The sequence below is a fragment of the Scylla paramamosain genome, chromosome 21 (assembly GCF_035594125.1).
Source record: "Scylla paramamosain isolate STU-SP2022 chromosome 21, ASM3559412v1, whole genome shotgun sequence".
Lineage (NCBI taxonomy): Eukaryota > Metazoa > Arthropoda > Malacostraca > Decapoda > Portunidae > Scylla > Scylla paramamosain.
The window spans coordinates 9858267-9885541 of record NC_087171.1 but is presented as its reverse complement, the minus strand read 5'-3'; the positions used below and the strand labels follow the sequence as shown (position 1 = coordinate 9885541).

General features: G+C 40.4%; 1 protein-coding gene across 1 annotated transcript in view; it reads right to left on the bottom strand.

The window, feature by feature from the left end:
• Positions 1 to 2096: 2096 nt before the first annotated feature.
• LOC135111280 (uncharacterized) overlaps positions 2097 to 27275 on the bottom strand; it is a 156403-nt gene continuing 131224 nt past the window's right edge. The window contains exons 5-6 of the mRNA XM_064024516.1: positions 6105 to 6237; positions 2097 to 2182 (exon numbers count right to left, since the gene is read on the bottom strand). Of these exons, the coding sequence (XP_063880586.1) occupies positions 2097 to 2182; positions 6105 to 6237 (219 nt within the window). The remainder of the gene's footprint in view (positions 2183 to 6104; positions 6238 to 27275) is intronic.

Here is a 27275-nt window from a genome sequence, read left to right as displayed (position 1 = left end):
TTTTCTCAATTTATTTATTATAAATTAAGCCCCATATGCTATATTGCTGTTTATTTTTGTTAGAATGAAAACTGTGTGTGTGTGTGTGTGTGTGTGTGTGTGTGTGTGTGTGTGTGTGTGTGTGTGTGTGTGTGTGTGTGTGTGTGTGTGTGTGTGTGTGTGTGTGTGTGTGTGTGTGTGTGTGTGTGTGTGTGTGTGTGTGCCCGCCCTGGAACGTTTGCCTTACTTAGACATCCATAACAGAGGTCCAGAGACAAAGCTCCCTCATTGCCTCGATGTAGCTCCAAGTGGGCTGGGAAGAGGTGAAGGAGGAAGACGGAGAAGTGGAAGAATAAGAGGAGAAGTAGAAAACGAAAGAGAGGAAGATAAAAGAGTAAAGAGGAGGAGGAAGAGGATGAGAACGCAGAAAAACTATAAATGTAAAATTAAAAGTAATAAAAGACAGATAAAAAAAGAAGGAGAAAGCAAGAGAGGAGGAGGAGGAGGAGGAGGAGGAGGAGGAGGAGGAGGAGGAGGAGGAGGAGGAGGAGGAGGAGGAGGAGGAGGAGGAGGAGGAGGAGAAAACAATAGAAGTAAGAATGAGTGGAAGGAAAAGGAGGAAGAACGGGAAAATAGAAGGAACAGGAAGGAAGGAAGGAAGGAAGGAAGGAAGGAAGGAAGGAAGGAAGTAAATGAAGTGAGGTTGGTGAGGAAATTAACGCCTTGATGGAGAAGGAGAGACAAGGCCACTGTTAATTGCCCGTGCCATCTGCTTTAAGTTGGCACGCCTCATGCACACTGCCATCCTCGCTCTCCATCCCTGATCCTGCCTCCTGTCGCCTCCTCCTTCTCATTCTCTTATCTTTCGTTCAGGCCCCTCATCCTCTTGCTTTCCTCTCACTCCCTTTTATACTCTCTTATTCCCTCGAATTTCATTGCCTTCTGCCTCCTCGTAATCTTTCCTATCACACTTCGGATCCCTTTCACATCCTTACTCATGATTGTCTCTTCCTCATCATTTTTCCCTCAACTTCACAAACATACAAGAATTTTTCCTATACACCTCCTGTTAAGATGAATAAATTTTATAATTGGACTATGAAAATATATGAGTAAAGTAATTTATGAGTCACCACAAGCACAGATCACACAGAAACAGCGTAAATATTTATAAGTGAAAGTCGTGCAGAGTCGAGGGGGGAAGGAAAATGCAGAAAATTGGCTACCTACTTTTCTCCGCCCTCTGAAAACGCCATCGATAGTCATATAAAAAGATTTAGGAATTGAGGGGAGCGCTTGACGTTTCTATTTCATGCCTGGGGGCCGGCGCATTCAAGTTTGTTTACTACCACCCGCTAGCATCGGCTTAGTAATATTTGGTCTTTCTGGCGAGAGCGGAAGAAAACTTTATATATATATATATATATATATATATATATATATATATATATATATATATATATATATATATATATATATATATATATATATATATATATATATATATATATATATATATATATATATATATATATATATATAATCCCTCAAACTACCTTCCTATTTCTTTAATTTCTTGCCTCTCTAAAGTTTTTAATTTATCCTCAACAGGAAGATTATAAAACATCTACATCACTTCACAACCTTACGTTTGATCGCCAGTATGGGTTCCGTCGTGGCCACTCTACTGGTGATCTAGCTTCCTTTACTGAGAGTCTTGGATAAGTATAAATAAATTAAGAGACTGATAGACAGGAAATCAATAAATGAATAGGTATATAATAGACTTCAAGTTAAATACCTTGAAATTTTTTCATTGCCTCCAGAGCTATAAAAAAGATAAAAGAGAACTTTCAAATTAGTCATCTCTTCTGCATATCTCATTCACCATCCCAGTACATCGATTTTATTGCTGTAGTTACTTAAGACACCATTCGGAACGGAGCTCCCCATAGCAAGAGAGAGAGAGAGAGAGAGAGAGAGAGAGAGAGAGAGAGAGAGAGAGAGAGAGAGAGAGAGAGAGAGAGAGAGAGAGAGAGAGAGAGAGAGAGAGAGAGAGAGAGAGAGAGAGAGAGAGAGAGAGAGAGAGAGAGAGAGAGATCTAATATCAAGATTAATCAAACTTTTCGAGACAGGTTGATCTGAATGCCTCTCCAATGAGAGTCTCTGAGTCGTAAAGTAAGGAGCACGGAATTAAACTTGTCTTAGAATATATCACATCAAAAAATGAAGTCATTTTCATGAACGTTACATTTGGTAAAGCAGAACAATGAACAACACAGCAGATGGAAATCACAAGTGATCAAGCAAAAGAAAACAGACTACAGAAACTTATTAGCAAAAAGACGAAAAGAGAAAGAGAGAGAGAGAGAGAGAGAGAGAGAGAGAGAGAGAGAGAGAGAGAGAGAGAGAGAGAGAGAGAGAGAGAGAGAGAGAGAGAGAGAGAGAGAGAGAGAGAGAGAGGCATAAGCCTCATTTTGTTCTCATTGCTTGGGTTTATGCGGCAATGTTGTCTCATAAGGGTTTGGCTTGGTGTTGAGGAGGCCATTGGGAAAAGTGACTGCGGCTCTGAGGGCGTCTCGGGCGGCAGTGAACAAGGCAACCCTCTCCGGCCTTATTAGATCGCAGTAGGAGGGTTGCTGCTGAGGGTGGCAGCGTCTCCCAGGCCTAGAAGATAGGCAAAACAGAAAAGGGAAGGAAAATATTTGGGGGATTGGCTTTAGGGGAAGCGGCGGCTGGAAGTTGGGCAGAAAAGACGGACGCGATTGAAGGAATTAGGCATGTGGGGGCGTTAGGTTCACCATATTAAAAAAAAGGAGAGGTCTGGGTGAGGTGTGTGTGTGTGTGTGTGTGTGTATATATATATATATATATATATATATATATATATATATATATATATATATATATATATATATATATATATATATATATATATATATATATAGCGCATATACAGGCAGGAGATTCTCTCTTACACATGTTTCATTAATTATGATCACCAGATCAGCATTTAGTATTTTCTTTAAGATATTTTCTTTATATCTTAAGAGTCTTACTCTCTTTTGGACTTTGGTTGATGACATCGCCGTAGCTGGTCATGCCTGGTGTATCACGATTTCAGGTTTCTTTCCCTGACCCTTCCAAAGTAGCACTGCCGCTGAAGAAGGGTTAAGAAACCCGAAATAGTGACATACCAAACATGACTAGCGATGTCGATCAACCAAATTCCAAAAGAGAATAAGACTCTTATAAGACAAAGAATGTATCTTAAAGAAAATAATGAATGTTGACCTGCCGATCACATTTAATGAAGCATATATATATATATATATATATATATATATATATATATATATATATATATATATATATATATATATATATATATATATATATATATATATATTTTTTTTTTAATGTCGTGTTGCTGTGACTGCTCGCTCCTAAAAGGCTTGGCGGGGAAGCGATGGGGTGTTGGGATGGATGACGCGTCCATCCTGACTAATAGAACGTAAATTTTCAAATTTGCAGAAACTGCCGCAAACGCAAAACCACAAACGGATCTCATATATCAGGAATTGTGGAAGTTGTAGTTCATCTAATGGTACTCTATAAACGGGCTACCTAAGAGTGGAGAAACTGAGTCCATACAATAATGAAGATCCTTCATAAAATGAAATTGATAAACGAGTGAAATAACTCAATTTTTTTTTTTATATTTCTGGAAAAAAAAATCTAACTCTCTAATTTTTGTTGACAAGGCCATCAACTACCGTAAAAAATTCAAAATAAACACATAATTAATATTTTTCCCCAGGTTTTCAATGCAAGATGTAATTAATCTTTTCTCCTCAGCCGCCTTTTTAACGAAAAACATATTAGTCATGGATTTCTTATATTATCCAACTTGCCATGACATAGATACTTTCAGGAGGGGAACATCAACTCACCTCACCAGTGAAACTGCTTTTGTATGGGTGTCGTGATTCTTCATCCTTATTTTCGAGCGGCACTGATTTCTTTTCTTATTAATTTTCGTTTTAGAATGATAATTGTGTTTATTTGTATAAATAACACACACACACACACACACATCTCCTTTATGGTTCTGTCGCCCATTAGCTTTGTCATTACCTTCAGCTTGACGGCTGACTGACGCTCATACTTAATTGGACGGAAGATCAATAGGATCAGCAGAGGCTTCTACACCCGAGGGAGACTCTAATGATATGAAGATGAGTTGTAATGATTGTTTGTAAAACAACTTTAATTAATATATATATATATATATATATATATATATATATATATATATATATATATATATATATATATATATATATATATATATATATATATATATATATATATATATATATATATATATATATAGTGTGTGTGTGTGTGTGTGTGTGTGTGTGTGTGTGTGTGTGTGTGTGTGTGTGTGTGTGTGTGTGTGTGTGTGTGTGTGTGTGTGTGTGTGACCCTTTTTTGTGCTCGTAAACAGTAGTGATGCTCCTTTGTTTGGTAAAGAACGGCAAGCGAACCCATTCGTCCTTTTCTTAATGGCTTTTAAGGATCCGATTTGTTGACCAGATAAGAATAAAAGAAAATGTTGATTATATGGTATTGAAAACCATTTTGCGGTGAGCAAGCATTCAGTTAAAGACAGTTCGTTTATAATTTTTCGCACGGAAAGGGTCACAGCTTCACTTCGTTCAACGGAATTTCCTGCCATTATGTACTTAGTATTAAAGCTGATTATCCTCGGAAGCTGGAACACACCAACAGTGGCGTGCGTTGCCTTGCCAGAAAGAAAGGTATGGCAAGGAATGGATATGGGTGGCTGAGGAAGAAGGGACACCAGGAGGCAGGATGTTTAGGGCGACGAGTTGATAAGTGGAAGGAACGTGGGAGAGTGGCGGTGAGGTATATTTGAATAAAAGGAGTACAGATATAAAATGAACACATGAAAAGCGCAAAGGGAGGGTAGGGTGGCGTGAAGGTGGCCGAGGCAAGAATACGTGTTTATGAACAAGAATAAGGAAAGGTGACCTCACACACACACACACACACACACACACACACACACACACACACACACACACACACACACACACACACACACACACACACACACACAGAGAGAGAGAGAGAGAGAGAGAGAGAGAGAGAGAGAGAGAGAGAGAGAGAGAGAGAGAGAGAGAGAGAGAGAGAGAGAGAGAGAGAGAGAGAGAGAGAGAGAGAGACGATCTCACACACACACACACACACACACACACACACACACACACACACACACACTGACAGAGAGAGAGAGAGAGAGAGAGAGAGAGAGAGAGAGAGAGAGAGAGAGAGAGAGAGAGAGAGAGAGAGAGAGAGAGAGATGAAAGGAAACAAAGAAAAGGGAGAAAAGAAAGAGCAAGGGAACGACAGGGACGAGAAACAAGACGAGCCTCAGCCCTGAAAGACCAAAGGGGGATACTTTAGTAGATCCACTCGCTTGAAATCCCGCTTTATTTATTGTCTCTCTTTGCTGTGCCTCGCCTAGGGGTGGGAAAGGAGGGCGGGCGCAGTAATGAAAAGCGTGAAGAGGAGGAGAAAATGGAGAGATAGGAGGAGGGAAGGAAGGTGATAGGGAAGTGAAAGAGCGAGCAGCAGGAGGGATGCCGGCGTGACAGAGTGGACGGGGATGAGCGAGGCATCAGTAAATAAACTCTGATGGAGAGACACGGAAAAAAAACGAGACAAGGAAACAATTTGGATGCGAAACGAGAGGAGGACGCGAGGCGATATTGTAGGGGTAATTCGAGAGAGAGAGAGAGAGAGAGAGAGAGAGAGAGAGAGAGAGAGAGAGAGAGAGAGAGAGAGAGAGAGAGAGAGAGAGAGAGAGAGAGAGAGAGAGAGATGCATCCAGAACAACAAGAATTTCAGGAGTTTATGGGTACCAGAGGACTACATACGTTGTCAGAGAGAAACAAACACACTCCCACCCACTACTGCTGCTGCATTGCTCCGTTATTTTACGCTTTCAGATTATTATAAACTCTAGGAATATATCTTGAATCGCTTCAAAAGAAAAGTAGTTTACAATTATAACTAAGTAAATATATGTCACTTACTAGATTGCAATGTATGTATATTTCTTATTTTCAGTGTTATGATTGATTCCTCAGCCGCGCCCTCTTCTCGTCTCACCTGGAGGGCGGAGGATTCGTGCAGACTGGATGCCGCCTCTTCCTTGCATTCCCAAGTCTGGATCAGAAGGAAGGTGCGTGTGTGATGTGTGGTGAATGATCAGTTAAAGCTATCTGTAATCTTGCGTACGCTGCTATGATGTGAAATATATCGTTAGTATTTTGAGTATTATGCTTCACTGCCAGAACATAAGAACATAAGAAAAGAAAGAAACTGCAGAAGTTCACCCTAAGGTAGTTCCTGAGTACTTTATAGCTAACCATCTCACGTAATAATACTATCCTTATATTTATCCAGCTTCCTCTTGACAACATCTAATGGCTGCGCACTTGTCATGTTCTCGAGAAGTTTGTTTATTCCACAACTTTATTTGTGAAATACCGCATGATAGTATGGCCTAGTTGACGTAAAGAAAGGAAATACAATTGAAAAAGACTCGTTCATACAACATAGGAACACACACACACACACACACACACACACACACAGAGAGAGAGAGAGAGAGAGAGAGAGAGAGAGAGAGAGAGAGAGAGAGAGAGAGAGAGAGAGAGAGAGAGAGAGAGAGAGAGAGAGAATAAGTGATGCCTTACTTTGAATAGCTGAACGTAACAATTGTCAATTAAATAATTTTCCCCGAATTACTCTGTCAGTTCTCGATATCGCCTACACATAATCATCACTAAATTCAAACGAAGCATAGTGATGATGAATTTCTCCTCACACTAGTTCATCTTAAATCTTCCACTGTAATCAATTATGCAAACTTGTTCGTGAAAGAATAATGTATTCATTCGGAAGGCGGCAGACAGGTGGGAAGGGGGTAGTAGGGGGGATGAAGTAATTAATTTCCACTATGCTGCAGATAAGAGGGTCAGCTTTTCGGACGAGAACTATTTCTGTGTTATGAAACGCAAGACTGCCGAGGATCACATGTTTTCTAAGTAGATATGATAATTAGATCGCAGCAATGTATATTGGACGCTGACCTAACGGCAATGGTTTCCACTGCTTTTTATTGTCTTTTTCACGCTACAATAAGACTTATAAAGCTAAAGATTCTTACTGTAATAAAATGCAAATATAACTAATTATTGACAACAGAAACAACATTGATGATAATAATAACAACAACAACAACAACAACAACAACAACAGTGGCATCAGGAGCAGCAAAACCACCACCACCACCACCCCCATCAACAAAAACAACAACAACAACAACAACAACAATAATAACGTTTCTACACTGTGCACCCTCACGGCACGGTGGGGCTTATCACACCAGCCAGACCCCAAGAGGCAGTGCAGCAGCAACCCTTGAATCTTGGTTGCTGAGGTGGCTGGTGTGTTTACTGAAAGGCACCACCGTTGAGCACGCACTCTTTTGTCGGTAGTGGGCGTGGTGGTGGTGGGAAGCAGGCGGGCTCCCAGGTCCCAGCACGACAGGCATTGGTAGTAAGAGTGGCAGTGGCGGGGCAACACATGGCTGGTAGTCTCATTACTTTACAGTCCTTCGCTTTCCTTGCATGGTTGTTGTCCGTTATCCAAGTATTATCTGATTTTGAAGTCGCTGGTTTTACACTGAAGTTTTGTCCAGTGTGAAAAAGGTGATTGCCTCCAAAAAAGAAAGTCTTTTTTTATTCGTGATTTTGTGAGCCCTACCCCTGTCAGTACGTCTCCGCTCAAATTCGACTGTGTGTGTTTTGTGTGTGTGTGTGTGTGTGTGTGTGTGTGTGTGTGTGTGTGTGTGTGTGTGTGTGAGAGAGAGAGAGAGAGAGAGAGAGAGAGAGAGAGAGAGAGAGAGAGAGAGAGAGAGAGAGAGAGAGAGAGAGAGAGAGAGAGAGAGAGAGAGAGAGAGAGAGAGAGAGAGAGATTTAAAGTACATTATTTTCGTAGCCTCACATGTCAAAACTCTGTGCTGCCTCTTGATAAATAAACCAGTTATTAATATTATTGTTGTTGATGTTGTTGTTGTTGTTGCTGTTGTTATTATTATTATTATTATTATTCATTATTATTATTATTTTCTTAGCACTTGCAGATCGATCTTTACAAGCTTACATGGTCGATCGTAGCCTGGCACAAGTAGAGATTTTTCGAGAGATGCATGACGAGGCCCTTGCAGCGTCCCTCCACCACACAGTAAGCCCCGATACACTCGTAGTTCAAGAAAGGATTGTGAGTGTGGATAAGTTTTGGCCACTCAACACGCACAGGAAAGCGACCTCCTTCCGGTGACTTGGATTGGCCACAGCACCTCTCCCTCCTCCCTCCGTCCAGCCAATCTCAACACTCGGCCACCGCTGCCCGTGTGAACTTTTATTCTCTCTCTCTCTCTCTCTCTCTCTCTCTCTCTCTCTCTCTCTCTCTCTCTCTCTCTCTCTGTCGTTCTTGTCAAAATACACCCCTTTTCTTGTCTTCGCTTCCTTGTCCCTATCCTGCACCATTCTTCTCCCAACGAAGTCTTTCGTCGCTTTACCACTGCGACACCAACTTTACGCTTGCTTTCATTGACACCTTTGTTACCTGGCTCCTGTTTCAAAAGTATCGTCCTTGTGTTTTTTTCCGGGACTTTGGTACTCGCAAGAAAAGTAGTTTCTTTTACGAAAAGTAGTTTTATTTTTTTTTCTGGAATCTCCTACAAGACTGGGTTGCTGGCAAGAAAGAACAAAGGACAGGCTTAGAAATGTCTTGGGAGAAATGTTTGTTTTCATTATTATCTCTTAAATCTCTTAACCACTTACTTTACGTTTCTCCTTATCATAACAGAAAATAAAACGATGACAGACAGTATATTGTGAATAACTATTGTGGAGCAGAACAAACGCCTTTAACGACCAAAGAAATCTTGCAGATTACAAAACGAAAAATAAGAGAATCAATTAGAAGGTAAATAAATTCCACTCAATCTCCGCTCCCGAGAAGTGAACTGAGATTGGTCTCGGTTTGATTGGTCAGTTTAGTTACGGAGTTTGATAATCCTTCCACAAAATAGTTCAAGTCATAGGATGGAATTATAACAAAACACGATTTCAGAGTATATCAATGAAGGAAATGAAAATGAATATTCTTGGCAAGTGATAAGACGAAAAACAGTTACCTCTACTTTGCTCGGTAAAGCAATGTAAGTGGAATCCCGATTATAAGGGAGGCACGCAAAGTATAAATTTGGATAAGGCCTTTGCACGCTGTTACCATCTCGGAGAAGAAATTGCACAAACAACACAGAACACTTGGATTTATTGGAGTTAATTAAAAGATACTGGTAGATGTCGAGTTTCTAGTAAATATTTTGGTAAAGAACAGTCTGTTACTATTTAATGCTGAGGGGGAACAGTTCAGTAAAACTGAAGAAGATGGAATATTTCCCTAGAGGCTTACGGTAAAAGCAAAAAGTGAAGGAGTTTTATGTTTAAAGAAGAGTAATGCAAAAAATGCCGTTATATTCAGAAATTAAAAGAGGCTACATACATACAAACACACTGACAAACACACAGACTGCCACAAAAAAAGTTAGCGACTGTATCCACAAACTTAGCCATGTCGACCGTTCCATCTGTGTATTTAACACTTCTCTTTCTATCTTCACTTTGTGTTTATTTCCGCTACCTACGTGACGAAACGCCACTGACATGATGCTCCATAATAAATTGATAAGTAAGAAATGTTGCGTGATTATTGAGACGGAAATATGTTCTAGATAGTTTGTCAACACAGTGTTTGCGAATACTGATCATCATCCTTGAAATGATGTTCCGTGGCGAATTTGCAAATTTAGTGTTGTATCTATGACTAAATTCAGTTCCTATTACTGACCACGGTAATCGGTCGCGGACCAATCAGACGAAGCTAGACCCAATTGAGCAAGTCGCAGACCGATCACAGGGAGCTGCTTTGACCATGTATGGACGGCTCAAACTCTGTTTGAAACCGTTGACGGTTTCAAACAGAGTTTGAAACCGTTTTGAAACGGTTCAAACTCTGTTTGAACCGTTTCTCGGACCCGTCGTGGACGAACCTCTTACGTAGCAAAAGAGAGTTTGCCAGTTTTCTCGATTCACATTTGTACTACGAATCGTCTCTGGGGGGGATGGAGTTTTGATCAACGACCATGAGAACGAATTGAGACTTCTGTCGTTAGTCATGATCGCCGGCGTCGCCACTCTACGTAGTGCGGTAAGAAACGTTGAGGTGCCTCGTTGTGCGTTAGTTACCTGTGTAATTATATGAACGTCAGTGTCCTTATCATACGGTGCAATTGATGATTCTATGGCGTAGTGGTTCATTGGAAGTGATGAAGTTCCAGAGACGTGGTCTTTTCCTTTTCTGGTAGAGCTCTCCAAATCCCCATGAAAGTTGTGTGAACAGTGATGAGTTACCTGAATGGCTACGAATAGCAAGTTTTTGTTTTAAAGCCTATTTGCCTTTCCTAAAATATAATAGTGAAACTGCAGTGGATACTCGTGATTTGGTTAACTGCAACAGTGGAGCCTGATTTTAGTCAACTCGTTTGGTTTACAAGGATTCGTGTGAAGCTGGACAAGGCCCCCCCCCTTTTTTTTTTTTTCTGATGAAAATTTGAAAAACACCATAATTGTTTTACTGAAGTAACTTTTTATTTGTTGAAACCTCTTAAAAAGTGTGTATAGGTTGTTCGGAGCTGTGTGAAAACTGGATCAGGATTGTGTTTACCGTGTATGTCTTACTGAAAGTAATTCAATACGACGCAGCCGTGATATTTTAGAAATGGTATTTCACTGAAAAGTAGTTTGTCTTTCATTACTGAAAGACCTAAACAAGAACAAAAAATCTCATTTGAATAGTGACATGAATATAACGATATAATTTGTATTTAAAAGAAACTAAATATTAGATTTGCACGTCATTATTTTGTAGCACTGAAATAATTTTTATATGGGACTGGAAATTCAATACCTTGTTTGTTGTACTGTTATCTCTCAAAATAATGATACATACAAATTATGAAAAACAACTCCCTTTAATAGCCTATCATGCATCCCTCCCCCTACCTACATAATCGTACAATCTCCCGCCTTGTGATGGCACCGATAAATTTTCAGAAACTGGGCGTCAAAAACTAGTATTGCATTACACAGACATGCCGTGACATTCAGTATCGTATAATAACAAAAATACACCACAATAATTCTACAAGAACCGTAAAAAAAAAAAAAATTAAAATCAGTGTTGTGGATATATATCTAGTACACTTCCAACAAAACACATCATTGAAACAAAAGTATATAGCGTAAAGACAAATTCATGAAGTAATGTTTCTTCCGTGGTGAAACAGATCATCGGTAACTATTAGTAATAGTTTCTATATATCTTGAACTTTCGCTACATAGAGATATGGAGAATGGTTCACGCTGCACATTCCAAAAGAGGCGCTGATTCAAGCCCTTTCTGCAGTCTTCTCGAATTTCACCTTACATAAGGAACTGAATATCGACTGAGAAATGTGTATGTAGAAGGTAATAATAAAGGCATCTTGAGTTTTCACAAATTCAGCTCTTTACACCTTATTTTTCTTGGCACTTCGTACAAAATTGGGTAATGTTATGTAACATTTTTTCCCGTTTTCTACCACACAGCCACTATCATCATCACCACCACCACCACCACCACCACAGCCATTACCACCAACGACTCCACCTTTCTCATCTCCTCTCCTTTCCTCTTATTCCTCTCCCTCATTCTTTCACCATCCTCCTTCTCCTCCTTTGATTTTTCGACTATTCACCCTAAGTCTTTTAGGTGCTCTTTTTCTTTCTTCCTTCTCGTTCCTATCTTCATCCTTTTCCTTTTCCTCCATCTACTTTTTCGGGTCCACCACGAATACCACTACATTCCCTCATCTCCATTTCACTGTCAACAACGGCCAAGATCACACTTACGACAACAATTTTTTCAGACCCCCAAAGCCTTAAGATCTCGACATACATTTATTTTTATCCTTGAGGTATATCCTTCTCGGGCGTGATATTACCCCTTGCAGGCGGCTTAGGACACAAAATGTTCACCCAGAATCATAGAGTACAAAGGTGTTGTTGTTGGCATCCCTAATCCGATGCGTTCCCTCTTACCAAGGAAATGTTCGTCTGCGACCCACGGTCATACCTTTACTTAGTGCTGCTACCTAGTACAGTTGCTTTCACCTTCTTTCCTCTCACGCCACACCAAGCCGGGCGCTAAAATGGGCAAGGCACACTACCAGTATTTAAGGTGGAACTAATAAATGCTAATAAACCCCCGTACGCCTGGAGGATTAAGGGTTATAAGTTTGTACATACAGTACGGTATGCCCCAACAAATAATGTATAATATAAATTTACAATTAATTAAATTCATTAAGTCGTGACGCAGTGCCGCTGAGTCCCTTGTACCAGTGTCCACGAAAAAAATTATGTAAAAAGTTTCCCTCTCAGAAAACGTTTAGAATGTTTATCAATTTCATTATGTTTTATTAGCGAAATGTCCAACATGAGAAACACTTAGCGTAAACTTCAGTGAAGTAAATGCTTTGAAATTAAGGTATTCTCTCTCTCTCTCTCTCTCTCTCTCTCTCTCTCTCTCTCTCTCTCTCTCTCTCTCTCTCTCTCTCTCTCTCTCTCTCTCTGTTGAAAAGGATCTTCAGATATACTTTACACACACACACACACACACACACACACACACACACACACACACACACACACACACACACACACACACACACACATGAATTTATAGAAAGACAAAACGGAAAAAAAATAAATAAAAGTGCAAAAAAAAAAAAGTGCAAATATAAATATGCAAATGTGTACACGTTGTGCAAAGTTCAGACCATTCAAACTGACGGCTGCAGTCGATAATAACCGCGAGCATGGGACATGTGGTAGACATCTAAGACACCTGCTTTTACGGTCAGTCTCCTGTGATGGTGTACGGGAGGGAGGAGGAAGCTGCAGGTATGCTGCTGAACCTCACAATGTCTTTTCTGCGCATTTGCTTTCGTGTCTTAGATACACAGAGAAGCTGCTGCCTACACTCTCAGCACAGGTTATTCACACTACACTACAAGCACTATGAACACCTACGCACTCTTAAAATCTAAATTATCATTATTATGAAAATGGCTATCAATCATTGTCCGGAGAGTGGCCCAGAAATATCCCCACGCTGGGCTGTCAATCAGATAATGACGCAAGGTGTCCTGATGGCTCCCTAAACATTTTCGATATTAATTTCTGTATCATTCTCGTCGTTAGATATAATTTTCAGCCCCCACGTTTCCCGATATTAATTTCTGCACCATTCATGGGCTTATAATATCTAATTTTTCAGTCCACGACTTTCTCGATATCAATTTCTGCATCATTTGTGTCCTTAGATATAATTTTAAGTCGCCAGGTTTCTTCGATGTCAATTTCTGCATCATTCACGACTTTTATCTAATTTTCAATTCGGAACACCACCTTACTTTCTTCAGGCCTCTCTTTTTTTTTTTTTTTTTTTAAATTCCTCACTGAAACCAAGTCTCAGGGAGGGCACCACAATGTTTCCAGGTCAGACTACTCTTCTGGTAGCAACCGTGTCTTGACACTATATATATATATATATATATATATATATATATATATATATATATATATATATATATATATATATATATATATATATATATATATATATATATATATACATACTCACTATTTATAATAGTGGCCTTCATATTGTGCAAGTATGATTGCAATGTCCACTGCAAGTTCACTCATTAATAAGCAAACAAATATTTGCTTTTATGATTATTGTTTTAATTAGAAGTAGTTTGTATTTATGTTGAAAATGTACCTGTTTGTTTATTTGATAAGGAAACATTTAATTGTTAGCCGTCTCTCTCTCTCTCTCTCTCTCTCTCTCTCTCTCTCTCTCTCTCTCTCTCTCTCTCTCTCTCTCTCTCTCTCTCTCTCTCTCTCTCTCTCTCTCTCTCCATCTGCGTGCGTGCGTGCATGTATGTGTGTGTGTGTGTGTGTGTGTGTGTGTGTGTGTGTGTGTGTGTGTGTGTGTGTGTGTGTGTGTGTGTGTGTGTGTGTGTGTGTGTGTGTGTGTGTGTATGTGTTTAATATCAATATTTTAACCTGCCATCTTTGTTGCTTTGAACATTTTGCAGCGGCGACATATGACCACGATGTTGCGGCGCAATAAATACAATCAATCAATCAATCGTTGTTCCTGAACAAGTAGATCGTACCGATTTGTTAGTAAAAATACAGCTTATAGAGACGCCATGAAATTTGCTGTTCTTTATTGGTTTCGCCATTTCTTCTTTCCAGCTGCAAACTCTATACTCCTTATTCACCCATGCCTGGAGTACGGTTCCTATATGTAGGGAGTATCATTCTTATACAGCTCTTGCTAAACAGAATGGAGCATAAATCTATTCGTGTAATCAACTCCCGTCCTTTAACTGTCTGTCTTGAACATCACTCACCACTGCAGTGTTGCATCTTTCTATCTTATATCGTTGTCCAGGCCAGCCTGGCTGTCTTTCCTCGTCAACTGATGAGTTCCATTGCCTTCTTCATCTCTTCTCGCTTCCGGAAAGATGGTGGTCAATAAATGATAGATTTATTTAATTTTCATAATACATTATATTGAAGTCATGAACTCATCCTTTCCTATTAATATAATCCAATAGGTTATATTTTTCCTCTGCATATCTACGAGTACATTTTGTTCCAGACACTCGCCGTCGACATCAGGTCACCTAAGGCGATCACGGAGTAAAAGCCCTGCACGCGCTGAGGAGCCGAAGGTTCTGCTTGTTGAAATAAAAACATATATACAAAACTTACAGAAAAATAAAGCACAGTGTGTAGAAGAGCAAGTAAAATAAACACAGGAAGGCACGCAGTCCAGTGGTCAAGCCACTCGACTGTTATTGAAGGTTGGAGGTTCGTGCCCAGGGAGTCCACTGGGACCTCTTACCGCAGTCGAGGGTCTGAACTTTACCTTCCCTCCGCCCATCACGCTGCAGTGCTCTGTGCCGAGAAGCGGGATGCTGGCTCAGCGCGTCACCTGCACGGTCAGGTTTGTCAAAATAAAGAGTGGAAAAGTGAAGTAACCCACATGTTTTAATGCACTGGTATAATGCGATACCTAAAGGATGAGGAGGAATAAATACAGCAAATATGATATAGTGGAAGTATCAAAAAGGAAATATATGAAAAAAATAAATTGTGCACACACACACACACACACACACACACACACACACACACACCATAATCAACATATATCCATCCACAAACATAAAGAATCGTTAAATTAAGCTTACCGAGGAATAAGTAAAAGAAGAAAAGGCAGAGCAGATATATAAAGATAGAGAGGGGGAAGGAAACAAAGCAAGAGGGATAGGAGACACTAAGAAAGCAGTATGGAAACAGGAAGGAAAAGAAGAGATGGAAAGGAGATCACAGAGAAACTAAAGAAATAAAAGAATGAAGAGAGAAACGAAAGAAAGAGGGAGAGAGCAACGGCAGAAGGGAGGTGATAAGTGTCGGAGGAGGAGAGCAGAGAGAAATAAAGAGGAAGTAGGGAATAGCGGTAACAACTAAATGAATGAATCCATAAATTAAGCGAGTGAAGACAGGGGGAGGAAGAATGAGGGAAAGAAAGAACAATGCAGGGAGGGGAGGGAGGGAGGGAGGGATAAAGGCATGGAAAGAAGAGAGGAGGAGGAAGGCAGGAAGGAGGATGAGGAAGGAAGGAAGTAAGGAGAAAGAAAAATAGGGGTACAGGAGAAGGAGGTAGGAAAGGACTGCAAAGACTGAGGGCTTACGTTGGTGTTTCCCTAAAGGGTGACGGTGATGGTGGTGATTCAACCCTGGCAGAGCCTTCACCAGTACCTGTATGAAAGTTGTCTGGCGAACTTTTAATGATCACAACTTTGGGTGTTTACAGACTCAAGGTGCAGGTGCTGCCTTCCCCTCTCCCCTTCTTCCCTTCACAGTCATTAACTGTACGTGTGTGTGTGTGTGTGTGTGTGTGTGTGTGTGTGTGTGTGTGTGTGTGTGTGTGTGTGTGTGTGTGTGTGTGTGTGTGTGTGTGTGTGTGTGTGTGTGCATCGCCTCCTGCTTCATCCTGTTTGCCGCGTCATCTCTCGTGTGTGATGGCAGTGACGGGACGATGCTTGAATTGCGTTGGGAATACGCTCACACACACACACACACACACACACACACACACACACACACACACACGGCTGATTAACCCTAATGGACATAGCATGTGGGAGAATTAACGGCAATTTGAAACCATGTGCACTTCGATCGCATAGTAACACAGTGCTTAGTAAGTGTGTGTTTATATGTGTGTGTGTGTGTGTGTGTGTGTGTGTGTGTGTGTGTGTGTGTGTGTGTGTGTGTGTGTGTGTGTGTGTGTGTGTGTGTGTGTGTGTGTGTGTGTGTGTGTGTGTGTGTGAGAGAGAGAGAGAGAGAGAGAGAGAGAGAGAGAGAGAGAGAGAGAGAGAGAGAGAGAGAGAGAGAGAGAGAGAGAGAGAGAGAGAGAGAGAGAGAGAGAGAGAGAGAGAGAGAGAGAGGAAAAATTGATGTAGAGAGGAAAAACTGATGCTTCTGTAAAGTCATATGCACTATTTATCAACCAGAAAAAAATAAATAAAACTAAAAAATAAATTCCATTTTCACCGTCAAACTTTTACACTTGGTAGTTGGCCATATACATCGTCTGTTTGACTGGGCCCCCGCACGTAGGTCACTGTCTCATACTAAAGCATACGAGGGGAAGGAGCTCCAGCTAGCTCACTGTACACTGCATCTGTCAAGGAAGCTTAAGTCTCGAGGAACATGAAGCCTTAACTAAAGCTCCGATATAGTGCTGCCGCCTTTACACAGGCCAGGTTGCAAACTAGCAGAGATCGGGTACGGTTAATGAAAACTCATTTTTTTTTTCCTATTGCCAGCTTTCCCCTTAAATACCTTCCTAAATAATTTTTATATTATTTGTAGTACCTTTAATAGGTAAATAAATTACTTGAGGATATAATACTTAAGTTTTACTCATATTAATAATACAACAGCAAGTATTCTGAAATTTTTAACAATCATGTGCTGCTTACGAAACATGCAAAGCAGTACAATATGAAGCAGTACAATATAAAGAAAATAAAACGAAGGTCTCACTTTAAAAGAATGCGACTTCACTTGCTTATCCTCGCTGCCACGATATTGTGTCTGTTGTCTCCTCCACGCAAGGAGAGAGCTCATGAGGCATCGCACGATCGCTTTTCAGTCTTTCATTTTCGGCAACAGTCACCCTCCTTCTTCTCAGGGAAGAGTTGCCCTATCCCTGTGCTCTGGTTATTCAAGGTCTTTTCACATAGTTTGGAAGCCAGACAGGAGTTTGCTTCCTCAACACTCTCCCGAGTATTCTTCACATGGGAATTCCTTGTCCTCCTAGCAACAACCTCAACCAAACACACTTCCCAAGATTTTTAAACCACAGCAGACACATTCCTCGACAAATAAATCTACAAAATTTCCTTCTCAATCTCACCAGAAACGTTCCTGAGGATCTGCTGAGTCCCTTGACTCAACGGGTGTTCTCCCTGGAAAGATTTCTGTGGGAGCATCAGATGGCCCTGGGCTGGACTTAGACAAGCGAAGTCATTCATCCACATCCAACATGGAGGTTGAGGGTTTCTCTGCACGTCTTTATAATAATGTTCCTCCTCACCAAGCGATGTCAGTCTGCCTCACTCGAGGAATCCTCCTCCTCATGTCCCTTCAGGCGAGGCTGATTTCTGTCTCGTCGTAGATAGACCATTCAGCTGTGAGTAAGCCCAACCATACACATACAAAAAACAGCAGTATCTTGGCGGCGACAACCGCACGAGTCATGTGCGGCAACAAAGAATGGGGTACCGTGATGGGAGTGAGCGTTGTGTCGGAACTTGACATTCTACTCGTGTGGCATGTTAGTAATTATTCAGGATGTGTTTTTTTTTTTTTTTTTAGCCTGTCCTTAAAGATATTTAATGATGGTGAATTTTGAATGGGGAGGAGGAATAGTATTCCAAATAAAGTGTCCTAAATAAGATGTTGAGTGACGGTATTTTGAGAGGCGGTGGGGTGAAGGATGCAAGTGATCAGTGACGTGTGTGATAGTTGTGGGTGGGAAGGATACTTTTGACGTTTTCTATGTTTGTTTTTGTTGGTGTCGATGATTTGGAGTACATTTACGTATAAGGAAAGAATTCCCACCAGAAAGTAAGGCTCACGAGGAGACACGAATAAGGAGAGTTTTCAAAACAGATAAAACTACTCCTCCCAAAGTGCTCATTGCGGTATTATAGATTAATAAGAATTTAGGATGAAAAATGCAGGAATTATGATCATCGGGGAATAACAAAATATCAGATTTGGGATTGTAAATATCCTGTCGTGTGAATTTGCAACATTTTGTTTATGATTTCAAAATTAAAACAACACAGGAATAGCCAAACATCATAATCTAAGGATGAATGTGACGAACATTTAGGTGATGTTCAAAGATTAACACATACACTGTATATTAATATAAGGTCGTTGTTTAGATATGCAGTTCTTTCTTGTTATTTCTCGTCCATTATTATTATAGTGTTTGTTCAGTAAAGTAAGTCTTGTGCCCTTGCTCGTTAAGATACTAGGTAATTTGGAACGATATGATAAATTACTGCGCCTACTTCATATCTTTATTGTCACTGCCCACCTATTTTATTAGACTGCCGCGTCTTTTCATGTATTAGGGATAGGTTGCATCACAAACATCGTTTACTAATCTTGTTGTCGTCGCATCAGAATGGTCACTTGTCACTTATGTAAATAACCACCGCTTCTTTCAATACTCATTCTTGTCAGTGCTTTATGCCGGTGCTTGTTTATTCCATTTCGTTACGAATGCTGCGTGCGTAAACAACACACACACACACACACCCACTCACACACAGACACAGACACAGACGCTGGCACAGACACAGACGAGCACCGACACACAAAATAGTGGATAGCTTTGAATGTAACGGAAGGTGGCATCTGCTTTAATACACACACACACACACACACACACACACACACACACACAAACACACAGTATATACACATAAGCAAACACACACACACACACACACACACACACACACACACACACACACACACACACACATAGTATATACACATAAGCAAACACACACACACACACACACACATAGTATATACATATAAGCAAATACACACACACACACACACACACACACACACACACACACACACATAGTATATACACATAAGCAAACACACACACACACACACACACACACACACACACACACACACACACACACACACACACACACACACACACACACACACACATACAGTCGTTGATCTTACCTTGCGACAATTAGGTAAATTTCGACCTCGCCGCTCGTTCCATCTGTCTTGCGCCACAACCGTAAGTGAAAATTGATGTGGCCATGTGTTTCCCGGAACTTGAGGCGGTCCTCGCGCGCCTCCCGCCGGCAGGGAGTGTCGTCAGGCATTTGTTTACGGTGATGAGAAGTTAAGGCGAAGTTATGCTCCCCCCAAAGAACCTCACCCCTTTGAGGCCATCAAGGAGGGCGGGAACTGCACGGGGAACCTGCGCAAACTTTTACTGCCGCATATATTCTTGTGTGTGTGTGTGTGTGTGTGTGTGTGTGTGTGTATTAATTATACGAGTACATGCAGGCATTTTTTTTCATTTTTATCCTGCGAATTTCGTGATCGCTTCTCTCTCCGTCTCTTTGTTTGGCTCCAGTCCATTCGTTGATTCGTTCCGTCAAAATAACTGTCGCAAGTTGTCAGTTATTTGTAATGCATGACCTGCCTATGTCTGATTCTTCTTAATGGTCGCCAAAATAGTATCTTTAGTTCCTTTTCTCTCTTTCCTCTCAACATTTTAGACTCTCCTTTTCATCCCATTTCCCACTTTACTACAAGTACAAAGGCAGTGAATAGGCTTGTCGTTCGATGCTATGTTATGTATTCCTCATCAATCGTGGAACATTAAGAAGATTAGATGTTATTCTTATGATGATGATGATGGTGATAATGACGATGGTGCTCTCTCTCTCTCTCTCTCTCTCTCTCTCTCTCTCTCTCTCTCTCTCTCTCTCTCTCTCTCTCTCTCTCTCTCTCTCTCTCTCTCTCTCTCGAGCTTTGGCAGTAACTATCTGTTTAAGGAGAGCCCTCAAAGAAATTTCTGCAACACTTGTCAATGTGCAGGTTGGATCGTAACGTTCCAGACTTAGGAGGATCCGAGGCGTAGCAGCAGAGACGCAGCCGAGCTAAGTTTTACCGTTCGGGAAGTTGTCTAGTGGAAGTGAATGAAGAGAAGGGTAGAAACAGGAAAATGGGAGGGAGGGAAGGAGGGAGGGAAGGAGGAGAGAGAGAGAGAGAGAGAGAGAGAGAGAGAGAGAGAGAGAGAGAGAGAGAGAGAGAGAGAGAGAGAGAGAGAGAGAGAAGAGAGAGAGAGAGAGAGAGAGAGAGAGAGAGAGAGAGGGTTAAGTGATGGACAAACAAGCGGACATACAGGAGATAAAACCTTTCAAAGTTTTAAGTAGCCTAATCTTTTTCTTCGCGTTTTTTACATCTTCAACTCTCTCTCTCTCTCTCCTCTCTCTCTCTCTCTCTCTCTCTCTCTCTCTCTCTCTTTTATAACCTTCTTCCCCTTCATCCTTTCACAGTTCGACACGTTTTTATCAACCTCCCTCGCTTCTCTCATTCTTTATGCATCTCCTATCCCTCCTTATTACATCGCTGAGCAGTCGTTCTATCGGGCCCCTCCCTAATTTTTTGCTTGAAATTTCCTTTTTTTTATTATTATTTTCCTCGCGGCCGATCTTCTCTCCTTTCATTCAGTTATGCCTCACTCAGTCTATTTCTCTCTGCCTCTTTCTCTTCCCCCTTTTCATCCAATTATTCCGCGCTAACGAGCTGTCAGTTATTTCTCTCTCTTCCCTGTCACTATCCTACACTCCCTCCTTCTTACCCCACCTTCCCTCTCTGTCTCTGTATCGCTCTCTCCATGCCTGCCACCTTCTCTCTTATCTCCTTCCCTTCTTGTCACTCCCCTTCTAATCATGTTCACCGCTTCTCCCTCTTGTTCAGGTGTAATTAATTATTCATAAATTCTTACATATTACAGCAATTATGTCCCACTTGCAGTAATGGAAATGTTTTGTGTGTGTCTTATTCGAGAACACGATACAGTGAATATCACCTGCAGATTTGGGTGTGAAAAGAAATACAAGAGTACGAGTACAGTCGCGTGTAGGAAGCAATTGACTTCCATGAAAGGTTTAATTTCTTGAGAATCGAAAACAATAGAACCGAGCAGCGCCCCATCACACACATACACACACACACACACACACTGGTATGAAAGAACATGGAGAGAATTTGTCTCAATTCTTGTGCGCAAAATAATATAGTAAAGAAGGGAAGGAAGGAAGGAAGAAGGGAGAAAAACGGGAGGAGGAAAAAGGAGACGAGATGGAGCAGGAAGTTTAGTGGGAAAATGAGTAATATTCTGTTTCTGGAGACGGAGAAGACGGAGGAAGAATAAGAGTAAGAGGAAAAAGAAATTAAGACTAGGAGGAAAATGCAGGACAGAGAGCGAAAATTAAGGAACATCGAAGTGGAAGAAGGAAGAAGAGGACCACAAAGGAAAAACAAAGAACAGAAAACTACCAAATTCTTACGGAGTTGTTTGTAATGACTTCTCAACACCCTTTTGTCAGTGAAATGTAAAATGTCTTATGTTACCAGTGTCGCGAAGCTTAGACGTATATCTTTATTTATTAACATTTCATTAACACATACTATTAACAATTGTGTTGGACAATGCAAGAAAGGCTATGTTCACATAAAACCAAAGGAGTTTAGCGGGTAGGTAGCCAGTGGAGGGAACTTACAGGTTCACTTTAGTTATGCGACGCCTCGCTGCCAGACACACGAATATCACGTCCCTTTTTTTCTGTACAATTTTTTTTTTATCCTATTTTGTGTTTTTGACGTAAAACAAGACATGGAGATGCATTAGGGAAGCAGATCATTTTAACTCAACATAATTCCAAGGCTTCCTAAGGTATGGATTCTGCATGATAACCTGGTCTCGAATCTTGAGTATCAGCAGAGGTGCTTAAATTATTAAGTTAATCACGCATTCACAGCTAAAACATTGATCACCGTGTACGTATGTCTCCCCCATTTAATCAAACTGAGCCCGGCTGTGAGTACTTCAGTGTTACATGAACTTAGCCAACATCAATACCACTCTTTTTATATGTGACTACTTTTGCTGGTATTCTTGTTTCGCTTACCACTTGAATGTTGCTTTCCTGCATAACAATGCCTGACTTCAAGGAAGATCTCACACTGCTTTCAATAGTGGGAAAATATGGTTTGTTAATGGATGTGTCAGTCATGAATGAAATATGCTTTTGAAAAAAAAATATATATTATGGCAGATTACCAAGCAGGACAGCGTGACCAATTGCTTCCTTACTGTATTGTTATGCGAACCACATCTGCCAACAGTGACGCTGTCAATCGGTCAATAACCTGAATAATATCACACATTATCACAACCTTTTATAATATTTTCAGCCAAATAATAACAGCAACACCTTACAACATAATTTATAATTTATCACTGAACATACCAATAACACGACTTGTGGTCAAATTCCATCACTAATCACAACACTTTCTACAGCATGCGGCCTCCTTCCATCATTGAAACATTGGCAAAGCAATACAAGTAACAATACTATGGCTGTCTTATGAAATGTGATGCTTTCATCAGAATTTGCCACCCACCCGACTACATCCGAAAACGGAAGAGTACCGAGGTACTGCTCACGCATATATATATATATATATATATATATATATATATATATATATATATATATATATATATATATATATATATATATATATATATATATATATATATATATATTACATCATATTATATGTTAATGGGAGGTGGTCATTCATTAGCACAGGCTTTATCCAGACGGAATCATTGCCACCCACCCGGTTTTATTAAGCCTCGTTTACCCACCACAATTTTTTTGGCCGTCACTGCTCCTAGCCATTAGCCCTTACCACCATATCAAGCCGCTGCTTAGACTCACTGCTATCCTTACTCTACCTGTGGTGGTTCCTTCGGCAATGTCATTCTATTTGTATGCTGTGTTTCGAGGCTTTGGCGACCGTTCCTGCGGTGCTGGCTAACTATGACTCCTCTCGCCTAGCCACGGTCACTCTTGGCCTTCGCTCCGTTAATTGATGTGGACCTCATGCAGTGGTGCTGTGCCGTCTGGCTACTGCTTCTTTCTACCCATTGTATTTTAGACGGGAATTCATCAGTTTTCCTAGGGTGTTATTAAATTTTCTTGATATAGATCGATCAACTGTAATGTATATTCTTATGGATTAGTGTCATCGAATATACTCAATATTTTATACACATCTATTAGATTATATCGCATTCTTCGTTTCCAAAGGACGAATAAGATAGTTCGGCAGGCCTTTCCTTATAAAATTATGTCTCAGACCGGAAATAGTCCCGAATGTTCTACGTGGTACTCTCTCCTTTACTTTTTTTTTAAGTGGTATTGAAAACTTAACGTGGTACTCAAGATGAGATTGAATTAGCGAATTATAAAGCTTTAATATACTCTTAATTATTTCTGACTCATAACTTCAAGGTACGTCCAATAAAGCGAAGAGAAAGTGGAGAAGGAGAAGGAGGAGGAGGAGGAAGCAGGAGAGAAGAGGAGGTAATTGTGGTGGAAATGAGACGGAAGCAAGAGCGAGATTGAACGGAAACGATAAATGAAGAGTACGGGAAAGGTAATTAAAGAGAAGAGAGAGAGGCAAGAGGGAAAAGAGAGATGGAAGGGGAAAGATGTGAAGAAAAATACGATTAAGGAGACATGAATGGAAGTAAAACAATATGAGATTAGAGGGTAGCAATATATATGTTCATGAGAGAGAGAGAGAGAGGAGAGAGAGAGAGAGAGAGAGAGAGAGAGAGAGAGAGAGAGAGAGAGAGAGAGAGAGAGGAGAGAGAGAGAGAGAGAGAGAGAGAGTTTGCCATCAGATTTTAGCGAGACATGGATGCACAAACTTTCCTGGTTGGTTAAAAACGTTTCTTGATACAAAACAAATCTTTTCAAACGAAACGCCCGAGCCCTGTTTCTTTTCCTCCCTGCGGCGCAAACAAAATTTTCCTTCAGTGCAACTTTTCACGAGCATCTGAACTTTTGCAATGTGTTTAATTTTATCTTGGGAAACGCTAAAACAAAGACAAAAGGCGAAGAGAGTACGAAATATTGATATATTTCTGCACAAAGACGCTTTATGATCGTTACTTCTTACAAGCCACAAGTTTACAATAGAGAGTAGCACATGAGAAGCCTTAAATGTAACGAGCTAAGATATACGTTTGCAGATGCGGTGATGCTAACTGTTGCATCCATATAATTTATTTTTGATGCTCATAATAAATAAACTGAAAACTGTCGCAATTCCAGCAGAAATATGTGGAATTTAAACGTGCGACTCCCTATACACAAAATGGTAACTAGGCATCTTTATTCCTATCATTGTCTCGTTAGTAACATCAACATGCCTAAACAGTAGCAAATATTTACATAAGATTTGGTTCAAGTAAGAAATAAAAAGATAAAAAGGTAATTTTTACTTAAAAAAAACAAACAAACAAAAAAAATTCATTCTCGTGTGCGTCGTTAAGAGGCTAGAAATGGCACTTCCTGTTCTGCCTGTATAAGTGCTGGTGAAACTGTTATTGTTATTGTGGTTCCTAATAAGAACCATGTTACCCAGCGGGCGTCTTATGCACGACACAATACTCGCCAAAATGGCTGCAATGAATGCGTACTGGAATTATTTTGGAGTTACTGCGAAGACCGTCCGTCTGTCCGTGAGTGTGTAATTATTGATAGAGGGTCAAATTAGATTTGCTGGACCACAAGACTTACTTACAGTGGCAGCTCTTAAATCAGTGTTCCAGCTTACAACATCCCATGGGAAATGGAGAGAAAACATTAACACGTGGAAGTTCAATAAACGAAGTATACTCGTTGAGACAAAGTTATATGCTGGATAAAGCTGAAGTCTTTTTTCCCTTATTTTTATTTTATTTATTTTTTTGAGAATAGAAAAGTTATTTCATCAAATCTGCTCACATGGTATATAATTAATTGGTTCAGTCCAGCACTTCGTACCGACTCATCTCCCCCTGCGGCTTTGAGTCGTCGTTACGATATAGATAGTCAAAAACATTTACTTAAGCGCTATTCCCTTCACAGTAAGTAGTCACGCTTTCTCAAACACGAAATGCCATGATGACAATCGTAGACGTTGTACAAAGAGAAGTCAGTTATATAAGCTTTCTATTCCTTTATGTGTTGCTTCTCTGGGTACAATATATTAATCTATTTCTGATTGAGGAACCTTATTATCTTGTTTCAGAAGCGAAAGAACACTTTAGTGCCTTAGTTGTTCATATAGCCAAACAACTGTTGGAGGACGCCATCTTTTCCCAGACAGCGCTGCGCCCTGTCGTGCCGCGCTCCATTTCCGCGATGCACACCCGAAGGGTTAGTAACATTCCTTTCAGACTCTCCTGACATTTTTCTTGTCGAGGGATTCGATCTGTAAATTAAACACTACTTCCTAGTATCTGGCAGAAATTCATTTATTCTCTCTCTCTCTCTCTCTCTCTCTCTCTCTCTCTCTCTCTCTCTCTCTCTCTCTCTCTCTCTCTCTCTCTCTTTCTCTCTCTCTCTCTCTCTCTCTCTCTCTCTCTCTCTGTGTGTGTGTGTGTGTGTGTGTGTGTGTGTGTGTGTGTGTGTGTGTGTGTGTGTGTGTGTGTGTGTGTGTGTGTGTGTGTGTGTGTGTGTGTGTGTTTTCATTACAAGCAATATCTACACACCCGGAGCAGAGATCCTACTCAGGGGACGTTTGCCACACGGTTTTGAAAATTATGGGAAATAAGGACAAGGCACAAAGAGGCAAATGCAGACGAGGCAAAATTTACCACACGTGACCTTCCACAACAAATGGCAATGAGAAATATGTTGATAAATGAATAAGAGTTACAACTTTGATTCGGGGATGATATTCGTAAACAATATTGTTATTTATTGATTTTATTTTCGGTGTTGTGGTGTAAAGGAGAGCAAATCATGATCTCAAGAAAGCTATGTGACCCCTAAAGCATTGTCAGGACAAACAATACGAATAGATTGTTACTAAATATTACATCTAACTCAGGTTTTTCTCCTATTTTTCTTGAACTAGAATATCACATAACATTAATGTAGGTTACAGCAAAACAGCTAGCACGTAGCTCTTTACATGCTGATAATGCCTCGTTACTTTACGGAATATTGCACACTCCACCGCCACACTTGCCTCGTATCAATTCCATGCAAATTGAGCGTTTGGTAGTGGTGATATTGGTTCGTTCATCGCCATATAAGTGTTAACTACAATGGTCCATGCGTACCGACAACTGACAGCGGAACCGCCTTGTCACATGCGCAAAGAACAAAGTTTACCATGCAGATGGTTGATTTCAACCATTACTGAAATAGATTTCGTAAAAGAATAAAACATTTAAATCTTCAAACACTAACACTTTTTTTTTTCCCCGAGTATAGACTCCATGCTATCATTTGATATCACTCACCTGCACCTTCATGTCGTTCCCGTAATTATGCATCTATCTGTTGTCACAGCCTGAATTCTTTTTGTAAGTCTGTTATAGCAATCAGATAAGTATTGGTCAAAAATAATGGAAGAGAAAATTATTACATATAGTAATCGTTCCAAGTGCGAAATCAGTAAGTCATGTAAGGGAACACAAAAGAAGCTTCTAATCCTGAATGTACTGAACAAATACGGTTGTAAAAGGATAGTTTAACTATGGAATAAATATCGCAAAAAGAGGGA